Raw genomic sequence first — 14,575 nt, 5'->3', positions numbered from 1 at the left:
CATGTGAGCAGTCTTTCTCACATCTAAAGAACGTTAAGACCAACCTGCACAAAATTTAACCTCACCACATATCAACCAGACTACAAAACCATCAGCAAAACCATGCAGCACCAGAAGTTGCATTAATGGTAAGAAGTACTTTATTCATCATTGGTTAGCAACAGCATAACAACGTTATTAAAAAGAATTCAGAGACTTACTGTACTGTAAAAGTGTTGGTCTTACATAAAATGCACGCATTTACTTGTATTTAGTGTTAAACATATTGTATGGCTCTCACAGAGTTACATTTTAAAATATGTGGTGTTCATGGCTCTCTCAGCCAAAAACGTTCCTGACCCCTGCCCTAGAACCTGACCAGGCGATGGCACAGTGGATACAGTGTCAGACTGACATGCAGAGGACCCAGGTTCAAAACCCCAAGGTCGCCAGCTTGAGCACGGGGACACTGGCTTGAGCGTGGGATCCTATGATCCCATGACTCCTTGGTCACTGGCTTAAGCCCAAAGGTGGCTGGCTTGAAGCCCAAGGTCGCTGGCTTGAGCAAGTGGTCAATCACTCTGCTGTATCCCCCCAGTCAAGGCACATATAAAAAAGCAATCAATGAACAACAATGAAGAACTGATACTTCTCATCTCTCTCCCTTCCTGTCTGTTCCTCTCTCTGTCTCTGTCACAAAAAAAGAAAAAAAGAAGAAAAGGAAAAAATACCCTCGAAATCTCAATGTGGGTTAAGGAAGGACTTATTATTCCATTATTTCATTTAAAGTGTATATGATTTTTTAAAAGGTTCCTAGATATCCAAGAAACAAGAGCCCACAATGAAAATTCAAAAAAAGTAGAACTGAAATAATAACAGGAGAGCTTCCTTGTATTTCAGCGCCAGATGCTGATTACATTTCCATAGAGGGCAGGCTATATGGCAGAATCACAGTTATTCTGGAATACACATGCCTGTCAGAAATCCTAAACCAACAGCAGACGGCTTACCTTGTAGGACTTAACGCCTAAGGCCAATTTTGCTGTTACAATGAGAAAAGCTCCATTACTACCCTTATATCTTCCACAAGGATACAGAAGGGGCTCATAGATAAGATTGTTGTCCTCTATAAAGCCATTAAGATTTATTTGGAAGAGAAATGAAGTACTAAGACCTCCTAAGATACTAGATAACATAGTCTATCTTTAGCTTTAACTCTTGGCCATACAAAAGAGAATAAAAATTTAATAAAATTGAAAAGTGAAATGCAATCATTAGTTATGTCAACAATATGTTATGCAAGTTTATCTAAATAGGTTGGCTGGTACAAATCTGGAAGGAGAAATATAAAGAACTACCCCTAACAGAAAGCCTCAAAAGAAATCTTCTCTCTCATTTTTTTAAATTTACTGATTTTTTTTTTTTTTTTTTTTTTGAGAGAGAGAAAGAGAGAAAAGCATCAACACACTGTTTCACTTAGTGGTTCCATCCATCTGTGTATTCATTGATTGCTTCCTGTACATGCCCTGACTGGGAATTGATTCATGACCTCTGGTGCACTGGGTCGATGCTTCATCCACTGAGCCGCCTGGCCAGGGCCTACAACTTTCATAGAAACTAGTCATATGAAACATTTTATATAATTAGAAATAATTTTGTATCAACCATAAATGTAAGATAAAGAACTGTTTCTTCTAAAACTGTTAATCCTAGGCGGGGAAAAATACCTTACACTAATAAATTTAAATCAATAAAAAAATTAAAATACTTAATCCTTCAAAATAATGTAATTATTCTTTTTTAATAGGATGCTATTTTCAATGACTAGCTATTTGTAAGATTAGATTTGACAAACTAAACTCTTTACTTCAAATTTAACTATATGATGTGAGTTTCATGTTTGGCAGTTTGTTTGTTTTTTTGTTTTTTAAATAATTTTATTTATTTATTTTTTACAGAGACAGAGAGTCAGAGAGAGGGATAGACAGGGACAGACAGATGGGAACAGAGAGATGAGAAGCATCAATCATTAGTTTTTCATTGCGCATTGCAACATCTTAGTTGTTCACTGATTGCTTTCTCATATGTGCCTTGACCGCGGTCCTTCAGCAGACCGAGTAACCCCTTGCTGGAGCCAGCAACCTCGGGTTCAAGCTGGTGGGCTTTTTGCTCAAACCAGATGAGCCCGCGCTCAAGCTGGCGACCTCAGGGTCCCGAACCTGGGTCCTCTGCATCCCAGTCTGATGCTCTATCCACTGCGCCACCGCCTGGTCAGGCTGTTTGGCAGTTTTTTAAGACAATGATTAGATGATCAAATTTCTGTATTGTACTAAGTATGTTAATAAATACATTTAAAATGAATCAAGTCATATTCAAGAAAATTATAACATTTTCAAATGATTTTACCTTAAAAATTTTTTTTTATTTATTGATTTCATCAAGATAGAAAGAGAGGGAAAGAGGGGTGGGGGGCAGACAGACAGAAACATCAAGCTATTCTTAGATGTGCCCTGAGCAGGGATCCAACCAGCAACCTCTGTGCCTTGGGATGATGCTCTAATCTAACCAACTGAGCTATATCCAACCAGGGTTGATTTTACCTTTAAAAAAAGCACTGTGAAAGTGCTATTTACTAGTTTTCCAGTGATTTTTTTTTCCTTAACTATTTTTTATTGATCATGGATAACACTATTATTTAGCATCATCTAATATTATATAGTATACAGTGATTTATGGCTGGAACACTATATATAGTTGAAGGAAAATATGTGGGATGATATACAAGAGAAAAAAAATTAGTATTTTTGTAAATGCTCACAACAATTTCCTGTAAAAAGATATGTGAGGAATGAAAGCACCAAAATATACTTAACACTAATAGAGATTTTACTCACCAGTTTGATAGCTACATATTCATTGGTGTAGAGATTTTTACCTGGGGGAGAAGCAAAATGTGTATGTTTTAGTGACATTTATTCTGGGAAATTCAAAGCAAATTATTAGCTTACAGGGTCATGAGAAAGGTCACATTCCCAATGCTATTCACATATATGAAACATAATTTTTAAGTGAAAAGCTAAATAGAGATGATGAGACCCAGCCTAAGACCCAGCAAGACAAGAAATAAAACAGCTTGAGAATTTAAGTTAGACATGAGATATTTTTTTAAAAGGAAGACAAATCTCTTTTTCTCTCTCACATATACACGTTTTGCTATTTAATATTATACAACCATTAAGTCATGAGGCAAACCAAGAAAAAAATGCCAGAATTTAAAAGATACAGAGATTTTAACTCTTGGCATAAGAAGCACAAATCCTCATTTTTCTAACTCACTGACAAATGGGGATTTTATATTTTTTGTCACAGTATTTAGTGTCTTTAGTTGGTATAAAGGACGGTGTGAAATAAAACCCATTATTGTCCTACTCATCTTTTGGAAAACTTACCTACTGTATATAAGAAGACGGTTCTCAAATCTGTTTTGACTCACCAGAAACTCTAGCTGTTTTTCTCTATGTGCAGGAAAAAGTGCTCTACTTGGACAAAACTTAACTATCTCATAGTTCTCCTTGAAGTAATATCAATTTTTCCTCTCAAGTTCTCTACTTGTATAAATAAAGTCAATATTCTCCTAAACATCTAGAGCTAAGAACTTGGGAGTAAGAAGGGTCTCATTAATCAGTAGGTAACCTTTTTTTTCATTTTCCCCACATTCAGCTGGGAAGTCCAATTTTCTGTGTAGTTCATGTCCATCACCCATGAGAGTGGCAGGGGCTAAATGCCAGGTGAGATGATACCGGGGAGGAAAGGGTTTAGTGATCCAACTGCTTCACATATAGATTTGAAGCTAGGTTTCCTGTTCTTGGATCCTTGAGAACCCCAACTTTCTTTTTTTTTCCATAGAAAAGTAATTTTATTAACAATAAAAATATTTCAGTATTCTAAAGTAATACACCACAAATACTAAAACATTAATGAGTTGCTATACAAAATAACACTTCCCCATTTCTTAAAGTGTAGACTATTTTAATAAAAAAAAATTTTAAGGCCCTGGCCATTTGGCTCAGCGGTAGAGCGTCGGCCTGCGTGCAGAAGTCCCAGGTTCGATTCCCGGCCAGGGCACACAGGAGAAGCGCCCATCTGCTTCTCCACCCCTCCCCATCTCCTTCCTGTCTGTCTCTCTCTTCCCCTCCCGCAGCTGAGGCTCCATTGGAGCAAAGATGGCCCGGGCGCTGGGGATGGCTCCTTGGCCTCTGCCCCAGGTGCTAGAGTGGCTCTGGTCACAACAGAGCGTCGCCCCGGAGGGGTTGAGCATCGCCCCCTGGTGGGCAGAGCGTCACTGCCTGGTGGGCGTGCCAGGTGGATCCCAGTCAGCACATGCGGGATCTGTCTGACTGTCTCTCCCCGTTTCCAGCTTCAGAAAAATACAAACAAAAAAAAATTTTTAATTATTTTTAATGGGGTGACATTGATAAATCAGGGTACATATGTTCAGAGAAAACATCTCTAGGTTATTTTGACATTTGATTATGCTGCATTCCCATCACCCAAAGTCCAATTGTCTTCTGTCACTTTCTAACTGGTTTTCTTTGTGCCCCTCCCCTCCCCCAACCCCCTCCCTCTCCTTCCCCCCACCCCATAACCCCCACACTCTTGTCCATGTCTCTGAGTCTCTTAGTAAAATTTTTGATTCTGCCCTCTTCCTTTTATATATTAAGTATGACCCACTATTGTTGAATAAAACCAACAGAAGCTGTTGCTGTGGTATTTATGTATTCAGTACACATTCCCTAAAAAAAGAGTTCTGGCCTACCATTTCAATGATTCAGCTTTCTATGGACTGCTAAGTCAGTTACCACTTAACTATCTGCTTTCTAGCTTCCAAAATCTGTTAACATTTCTTATCTGTTTTTATCTTCTTTCCCGTTTTTTTTTATTGTGGCATTTTCGCTATTTATTGATAGCTTCTCATATGTGCCTGGCCAGAAGGGCTCAAGCCAGCAACCTGGGAACCTGTTGATGATCCCACGCTCAAGCTGGCGACCCTGTGGTAGCCTCAAGCTGGTGAGCATGCGCTCAAGCTGGCAACCTTGGGGTTTCAAATCTGGGACCTCAGGGTCTTAGGTCGATGCTCTATCCACTACACCACCACCGGCCAAGGCTCTCCCACTTATTTGGTTCCTTTAAAAAAAACCTTTTCTAAATATACTTTATAAAACTGAGGCAACACCCAGTTCATAAACTTCCATATCTATTAAAACTAGCTAACATAAATCTTCTTACCTCCATTAGGCATAAATTTCCTGAGGAAAAGAAGAATATTCAACTCATCGAGTTATACCTAGCAACAAACAGAGTATCTGATATACAATAGGTAACAGATGTTTACTGAAGTGAACCAAATTGACTTGATACTCGGAGACAGTTTTTCTGAGAAAGTTCTAGGGGCAATAAAAAAAGAAAGCTAGCACAGAATCAGATTATGGATAATCCTAAATGCAAATATAGGAGTTTCGACTTCATTAATCAGCTGCTGTGAAACCACCAAAAATCTTTAATAGTGAAAGTTGTATTTTTAAAATACCAATCTGGTCCCAATGTGTAAGATAAAAGAGAGGATACCTAGAAGTAAGATAAATAGGAAGTTTTATAGCAGAACATGTGTGATTATGAAGATTAGATGAGTTAAGACTATATTAGAGTACTTTGTAAACTGCAAGGTTCTAGATAAATCTAACTTTATTACTTCTATTATTATTTCTGGTATGAAGCAGTAATTTCTAGAAGAGAATGACTTAAAAATAGGATTTATAATTAGGGCATTTTGAAGAAAAATCTAGCCACTTTTTACATGTAAACATGAGGGATAAGGGAAAGAGAAGGGTCAAATATGATGCTCCATTAGCAGAGAACAGAAAGAGAACCATGAGAATAGGCAATGATCATTCCACTCCACTGTGATGCCTTCATCTAGTTCTCACTAAACCTAAAAGTAATAGATAAAATATGAAATGTCCTTCACCCTCAATTTTAATATCTGTATAAAAGAATATAATCACAGAAGTATAATAAATGAGACAGCCTGTGTAACACCAAATCACAAGCCTGTGTAACAACACAACATGCTAGCCTGCTGTGTTACAGCAAAAGAACCGAACACTCACCCTCTTACAAAGCAATTAATTATCCTTACACCTAAGAGACACTGGAGGTGCTGGATACTTCTCTTGAGCTATGCATCATTCAAATAAATTCCTTTGCCAGGCGGCATCATTAAGACTGAACAGGCCAATACAAAATGCTGCCATGAGGAAAGCTAGACACTCACTCAACCACTATTCTCACTGATAGACAGTACTCAGAAATTTGGCTCTAAAAAAATTCAATTACATACAGTTAAAATCCTGCCCACTTAAAACTAATGACTGCTTCAGCTAAATATTGATATATATGAATATATATTGATATATGTAATATATCAATAACTGTGAGAAAGGCAAGCAGTTTAATGGGTAGAAAAATATCACTGATGAGATGGCCAATCTTAAGCACTCAAAACTTTTAGTATCTTTTGTACAAAATCTACAATGCTTCCCAAGTTCACTTCCTGGCTATGGATTCTTTTATTGTTAATGGGGGGGGGGGGGGGACTGCATTGCATAGTAGTTTTAGAAGCTTTATATGTAAAAGCCCATTCCAGAAGCAGCAGTCCTGGATGTGATGCTGCTCATAAAACCTACTATATGGAGACTTCCTGTTTCAGTAAGTCACCTACAGAAACAACATTTGCCATAAGCTTTATCAAACACAACATTATTTCCAAGAACCAACAGGTCTCAGCTCTCAGTCACACTGAAAAAGGAACAGAATCTTGGGTTCTCAGTTTTAGGTAGATCTCCAGCTGTCACATTTTTTCCCCTGAAGTGAAAGTAGTGCATTTCTAAGTTACCTGTAGAAAATAAGCAAAATTCAGCTAAAGATCTTGAGGCAATTAGCAGTTAAACAAGAAACCACTCATATGTTAACTCATATTGGCTTCTAGCCCATTCTAGGGCAAATGACAAGCTAGCCTATTGCCTCCACTACCCAGAGAGCATCTCTCTAAGTGGGCAGAATGATTAGGGCACTACAACTTTAAAGAAAAAAGAGATCTTTCTCATTTTTACTGGCTTAATTCTACTAGCATATTAGTATACTATGCAAAAACATTTCCCAATGGTTAGTACTTAAAAGCAAGAATAATTTCTTCTTGTGCCAAATGTTTTGGTTACTTACCAATATTAGTAAGCAGATTATTGTTTAAAATATTATTAAATCTTGCTTAAAACCACTGTAATGGTATAGAACATTTACTATTAACATGCTAAAATATGTCTGTTTTCAACAATGCTAAAATGTTTTCTAAACTGCAGAACATAATCCATTATGGCCTGTGAAATAAATAAATAAATCTGACTCTCTATGTCTCTGTCAAAAAGAAAAGACATCCATATTGGGAAAGTAGTAGTAAAGGTATTACTTTTTACAGATGACATGATCCTGTATATAGAAAACCCTGAAAAATTATTAGAAACAATAAAAAAAACAAGTAAAGTTGCAGGATACAAAATCAATATACAAAGGTCTACTGCTTATCTATATGCCAACAATAAAACTTCAGAAAATGAACTTAGAAATTGAAAAGGCACTATGAAATGGAAAAATATTCCATGTTCGCCTGACCTGTGGTGGCGCAGTGTGGGTATAAAAGTGTCAATCTGGAACGCTGAGGTTGCCGGTTCGAAACCCCAGGCTTGCCTGGTCAAGGCACATAAGGGAGTTGATGCTTCCTGCTCCTCCCTCTGTTCTTTCTATCTCTTTCCTCTCTCTGTGTCTCCTCTCTCTAAAAAAAATGAATAAATAAAAAAATGTAAAAAATAAATTGTAGACTGGTGCAGCCTCTGTGGAAAACAGTATGGAGATTCCTCAAAAAATTGAAAATCAAACTGCCTTTTGACCCAGCCATCCCACTTTTAGGAATATACCCCAAGGACACCATAGAACAGTTCCAGAAGGAGAAATGCACCCCCATGTTTATAGCAGCATTGTTCACAATAGCGAAGATCTGGAAACAGCCCAAGTGTCCATCAGAGGACGAGTGGATTAAAAAGCTTTGGTACAGCCCTGGCCGGTTGGCTCAGCGGTAGAGGGTCGGCCTAGCGTGCGGAGGACTCGGGTTCGATTCCTGGCCAGGGCACACGGGAGAAGCACCCATTTGCTTCTCAACCCCTCCGCCGCGCCTTCCTCTCTGTCTCTCTCTTCCCCTCCCGCAGCCAAGGCTCCATTGGAGCAAAGATGGCCCGGGCGCTGGGGATGGCTCTGTGGCCTCTGCCTCAGGCGCTAGAGTGGCTCTGGTTGCAACATGGCGACGCCCAGGATGGGCAGAGCATCGCCCCCTGGTGGGCAGAGCATCACCCCTGGTGGGCGTGCCGGGTGGATCCCGGTAGGGTACATGCGGGAGTCTGTCTGACTGTCTCTCCCTGTTTCCAGCTTCAGAAAAAAAATGCAAAAAAAAATGCAAAAAAAAAAAAAAAAAAAGCTTTGGTACATATATACTATGGAATACTAATCAGCCATAAGAAATGATGACATCGGATCATTTACAATTAACATGGATGGACGTTGATAACATTATACGGAGTGAAATGAGTAAATCAGAAAAAAACTAAGAACTATATGAACCAATGCATAGATGGGACATAAAAATGAGACTCAGAGACACGGACAAGAATGTAATAGTAACAGGGAGTGGGGTGGAGGGGTGGGGAAGGGGCGAGGAAGGAGAGGGAGGGAGTGGGGGGAGGGTAGGGGCACAAAGAAAACCAGATAGAAGGTGACAGAGGACGATTTGACTTTGAGTGAAGGGTATGCAGCATAATCAAAGGTCAAAATAATCTGGAGATGTTTTCTCGGAACATATGTACCTTGATTTATCAATGTCACTGCATTAAAATTAATAAAAATAAGATTAAAAAAATAAAGTACAATGATAAAGACTACAACATGGATGAACCTTGAAAACATGCTAAGTGAAAAAAACCAGTTATAACATATTATACGATTCCATATATATGAAACAGGCAAATCGGTAGACAGAATGTAGGCTGTGGCTGCCTGGCCTGACAGTCGGGGGAAGGAGTCAAGGGAAAATGGGGAGTAACTGCTAATGAGTATCGGGTTTCTTTACAGAGAGATGAAATGTTCTAAAAGTGATTCTAGTGATGGTTGCGCAACTTTGTGAACATATAAACACCAATGAATTGTATACTTTAAATGAGTAAATTTTATCATATTTTAATTCTATCTCAATAAAACTGTTATTTTAAAAAATGAAAAAAATAAATTGTAAAAAATAAAAAAATTCGCCCTGGCCGGTTGGCTCAGTGGTAGAGCGTTGGCCTGGCGTGCAGAAGTCCCGGGTTCGATTCCCAGCCAGGGCACACAGGAGAAGCGCCCATCTGCTTCTCCACCCCTCCCCATCTCCTTCCTGTCTGTCTCTCTCTTCCCCTCCCGCAGCCGAGGCTCCATTGGAGCAAAGATGGACCGGGCGCTGGGGATGGCTCCTTGTCCTCTACCCCAGGCACTAAAGTGGCTCTGGTTGCCGCAGAGCGAAGCCCAGGAGAGGCAGAGCATTGCCCCCTGGTGGGCAGAACGTCGCCCCCTGGTGGGCGTGCCGGGTGGATCCCAGTCGGGCGCATGCGGGAGTCTGTCTGACTGTCTCTCCCCGTTTCTAGCTTCAGAAAAATACAAAAATAATAATAATAATAATAATAATATAAAATAAAAATAAAAAAAAGAAAAATATTCCATGTAAGAATCAACATAGTTAAAATGGCCAAATTACTCAAAGCAATATACCAATTTAATGCAATCCTCATTAAAATCCCAATGTCATTAAAAAAATGGAACAAAAAAATCACTACATTTGTATGGAACCACTAAAAATACCGAATAGCCAAAGCAATCCTGAGAAAAAAAGAATGAAGCCAGAGATATAACATATCTGACTTCAAATTATACCATGGAGGCATGATAATCAAAACAGCATAGCATTGGCAGAAAAACAGACACACAGACCAATGGAACAGAACTGAGAGCCCAGAAATAAGACCTTATATATACGAACAAATAGTCTTTGACAAAGAAGTAAAACACACACAATGGAGAAAAGAAGGCTTCTTTAATGAATGATGCTGGGAAAACTGGAAAGCCACATTCAAAAGAGTGAAACATGACTACAATGTCCCCATGCACAGAAATTAATTCAAAATGGATCAAAGACCTAAATATAAGATTGGAAAAAATAAATTACATAGAAGAAAACGTAAGTACTAAACTTATGGACCTTGGACATAGAAAACATTTTATGAATTTGACCTCAAAGGCAAGGGAAGTAAAGGCAAAAATAAATGAATGGGACTATATTAAACTAAACAGCTTCTGCACAGCAAAAGATACTGACAAAACAAAATGGGAGCCAAATGAGAGATGATATTCACAAACAACTCTGATAAAGGTTAATATCAAAATATAGAAAGAACTCAAAAAGCTCAACAACAAAAAAGCAAACATTCTAATTAAAAAATGGGAGAGGATCTCTGGCCAGTTGGCTCAATGGATAGAGTGTCGGCCCGTCGTGCAGACATCCTGGGTTCAATTCCTGGTCAGGCACACATGAGAAGTGACCATCTGCTTCTCTTCCCCTCCCTCTTCCACTTCTCTCTCTCCTCCTCTCTCACAGCCAGTGAGTGGCTCGACTGGTTTGAGTGTTGACCCTGGGAGATAAGGATAGCTTGGTTGGTCCGAGCGTCAACCCCAGACAGGGGTTGCCAGATGAATCCTGATTGGGGTACATGGGAGAGTCTATCACCCCTCCTCTCACTTAAAAAAATGGGGAGAGGAGCTGAACAAACACTTCTTCCATGAAGACATATAAACAACAAATAGACATATGGAAAGATGCTCATCTTTACTAGTATTAGAGAAATGCAAATCAAAACTACAATGAGCCGGACCAGGCGGTGGTGCAGTGGATAGAGCATCGGACTGGGATGTGGAAGGACCCAGGTTCGAGACCCCGAGGTCGCCAGCTTGAGCGCAGGCTCATCTGGTTTGAGCAAAGCTCACCAGCTTGGACCCAAGGTCGCTGGCTCTAGCAAGCGGTTACTCTCTGCTGAAGGCCCGCGGTCAAGGCACATGTGGGAGAGCAGTCAATGAACAACTAAGGTGTCGCAACGCTCAAGGAAAAACTAATGATTGATGCTTCTCATCTCTCCGTTCCTGCCTGTCTATCCCTCTCTCTGACTCTCTCTGTCTCTGTAAAAAAAAAAAAAAGAAGAGGACATTTAAAAAAACCCACACAAACAAACTACAATGAGATACCACCTCACACCTGTTAGACTGGCTGTTATTAACAAGACAGGTAATAACAAGTGTTGGAAAGGTTGTGGAGAAAAAGGAACCCTAATTCACTGCTGGTGGGGATGTAAACTGGTATAGCCATTATGGAAGACAGTATGATGGTTCCTCAAAAAATTAAGAATAGAATTACCATATACTCAGTAATTCCTCTACTGGGTATCTACCCCAAAAAACTAAAAAACATTGGTATGCAAAGACACATGCACTCCATTGCTCACTGGAGCATTATTCATAGTGGCCAAGTCATGGGAAATCCAAACTGTCCCTCAATAGATAATTAGATACAGAAGATGTAGTACATATATATTATATATACAGTGACATACTATCCAGCCAAAAGAAATGATGACATATTGCCATGTACAACAACATGAATGGACCTTGAGAACATTATACTAAATGAAATAAGTAATCAGAAAAAGTTAAGAACTATATGATTTTGCACACAGGTGGAATATACAACTGAGACTCATGGACACAGATAAAAGTTAAGTATTGTCTGACTTGTGGTGGTGCAGTGGATAGAGCATTAACCCAGCCTAACCAGGCGGTGGTGCAGTGGATAGAGCGTCGGACTGGGATGCAGAGGAACCAGGTTCGAGACCCCGAGGTTGCCAGCTTGAGCACGAGCTCATCTGGTTTGAGCAAAGCTCACCAGCTTGGACCCAAGGTCGCTGGCTTGAGCAAGGGGTTACTTGGTCTGCTGTAGCCCCACAGTCAAGGCACATATGAGAAAGCAATCAATGAACAACTAAGGTGTCGCAATGAAAAACTAATGACTGATGCTTCTCATCTCTCTCCATTCCTATCTGTCTGTCCCTATCTATCCCTCTCTCTGAATCTGTCTCTGTAAATAAAAATAAATAAATAGGCCTGACCTGTGGTGGCGCAGTGGGATAAAGCGTCGACCTGGAACACTGAGGTTGCCGGTTCGAAACCTTGGGCTTGCCTGGTCAAGGCACATACATATGGGAGTTGATGCTTCCTGCTCCTCCCCCTTCTCTCTCTCTCTCTTTCTCTCTCTCTCCCCTCTCTCTCTAAAAATCAATAAATAAAATATAAATAAATAAATAAATAAAGCATTGACCTGGAATGCTGAGGTTGCTGATTCAACACTCTAGGCTTGCCTGGTCAAGGCACATAAGAGAAGCTACTATGAGTTGATGTTTCCCACTCCTTTCCCCTGGGGCCCTGGTCTCTCTCTAAAGATCAATAAATAAAATCTTTAAAAAAAAAAAAAGTGAAGTGGTACCAGAGAGAGGTGCTGGGGGGACGGGAGTAAATATGGACAAATACAAGGTGACAGAAAATGATTTGACTTTGGGTGATAGGCACACAACACAATCAATAGTTCAAATGCTATAGAAATGTTTACCTGAAACCTATGTACTCTTATTGATCAATGTCACCCCATTAAATCTAAAAAATGCTTCCTATAAAGGATATTATTTTGCTTTTTTATGATTACAAAATATGTGTACTCATTTAAAAAAGAACAAAAGGAGGGGGAAAATCTCAGAAATAAACAGAAGTGAAAGACCAGAAGCAATAATTAATTAGTTCTCTCCTGCTTAACCTTAGGGCACAAAGGTTTGCTTAACACCCCCTACCTCTAGAAACTCTTCTCTTTTTAATCTTCAATTTCTCTTCAGGCTCTTTCTCTTCAGTATCCCTTAAATGCACTTTCTTTCTCCCACTCATTCAAATTCCACAAAGCATCATCTCACCATCCAGGATTGCATGTTTATTAACACCTACATGGTGATAAATTCTTAATCCCTAGTCTCAATCCTAAACTTCTCTAAACTGCAGATTCACATTTCTGTATTACGTGCTGCACACTACTAAAAGTCAATATATTCAAACTCTACTTATCTTCTCCGCCACTACTCTAATCCTATATTTCTTTTCTCCATTAAAGGTTCCTCAGCCCTGGCCAGGTAACTCAGTTGGTTAGTGTATCATCTCAATACACCAAGGCTGCAGGTTTGATCCTTGGTCAAGGCACACAAAGAATCAATCAATGAATGTATAAATAAATAGAACAACAAATTGATGTTTCTTTCTCTCCCCCTCCCCTATATATATCTCAAAGCAATAAATTTAAAAAAACATTACAGCAGCAAAAAATTTAAAAAATAAAAATAAAGGTTTCCCCAGTCACTTGGTCTCCCCAAACTGACAAACTCAGTCATCCTTAACCCCTTTCCCTCAAATCATGCCTATAATCTACTTTTGAAATTCCTCCTAATTCAACCCATCTTCTCCACCTCACTGTCATTTTCAGAGCTAAGGCAGGCCTGGCCATTTCTTACCTGGACTATAAAGCCAAACAAACATTCTTAAATAACCATTATATGCCATACACAGTAAAAGAAGTTGCAACTACGAAATTTAACAAAGCAAAGTACTATCATCAAACATATCTGTAGCTAGACGAAAGAAAATAACACAATGTGACAAGTACTGCAATTACAGCAAAATCCATAATCTGTCAATCTCTTTCTTAACTGATATAATCTTATAACTATCTGAATTATGTTTCTACAATACAACCAGATCATGTCACTTATCTGTTGTATAATCCTGATGATTCTACTCTACGCTGCCTATAAAGTCCAAATGCTTTAATACAATACAAACACTTGACAATCTGGTCCCAACCTATAGCCTCATCTATTACTTTTCTTTCACTTCACACCCCTTCCCCAGCCACATATAAGTATATAGTTGCTGCTCTAGTAGTATGCTAACCAACTTCCTAACACTTAGTATATGTGCATCCTGCTGCTTGAATGCCCTTCTTTCTTGTACTGACCAGTGGAAGTCCTGTCCTCCTCTCACTCTAAATTTTTTATTGAATTTCTTGGGGCTGACAATGGTTAATAAAATTATACAGGTTTCAGGTGCACAGTTCTACAACACATCATCTGTATATTACATTGTGCGTTTACCACTCCACGTCAAGTCCCCCTATATCACCATCTATCCCCCCCCTACCTTCTTCCACCTCCCACTACCCATCTGTCCCTCCTGCAATCACCACATTATTGTCTGGGTCTATAAATTTATTTTCTTTACTTAATCCCTTCATCTTTTTCACCCAGTCCCCTAACCCCAATCCCCGCTGAGG

At 39.3% G+C, this 14,575-nt stretch overlaps 1 protein-coding gene across 7 annotated transcripts in view; it reads right to left on the bottom strand.

Moving 5' to 3' along the window:
• CSNK1G1 (casein kinase 1 gamma 1) overlaps window positions 1–14,575 on the bottom strand; it is a 226,036-nt gene that overhangs the window by 126,835 nt on the left and 84,626 nt on the right. For all 7 annotated transcript variants that reach the window (XM_066273996.1, XM_066273997.1, XM_066273998.1 and 4 more), the window contains one exon: window positions 2,874–2,914. In XM_066273996.1, the coding sequence (XP_066130093.1) occupies window positions 2,874–2,914 (41 nt within the window). The remainder of the gene's footprint in view (window positions 1–2,873; window positions 2,915–14,575) is intronic.

This window comes from Saccopteryx bilineata, chromosome 4, assembly GCF_036850765.1.
Source record: "Saccopteryx bilineata isolate mSacBil1 chromosome 4, mSacBil1_pri_phased_curated, whole genome shotgun sequence".
NCBI classification, from domain to species: domain Eukaryota; kingdom Metazoa; phylum Chordata; class Mammalia; order Chiroptera; family Emballonuridae; genus Saccopteryx; species Saccopteryx bilineata.
The sequence above is the reverse complement of the archived record's forward strand: the minus strand, read 5'-3'. Positions and strand labels throughout refer to the sequence as shown.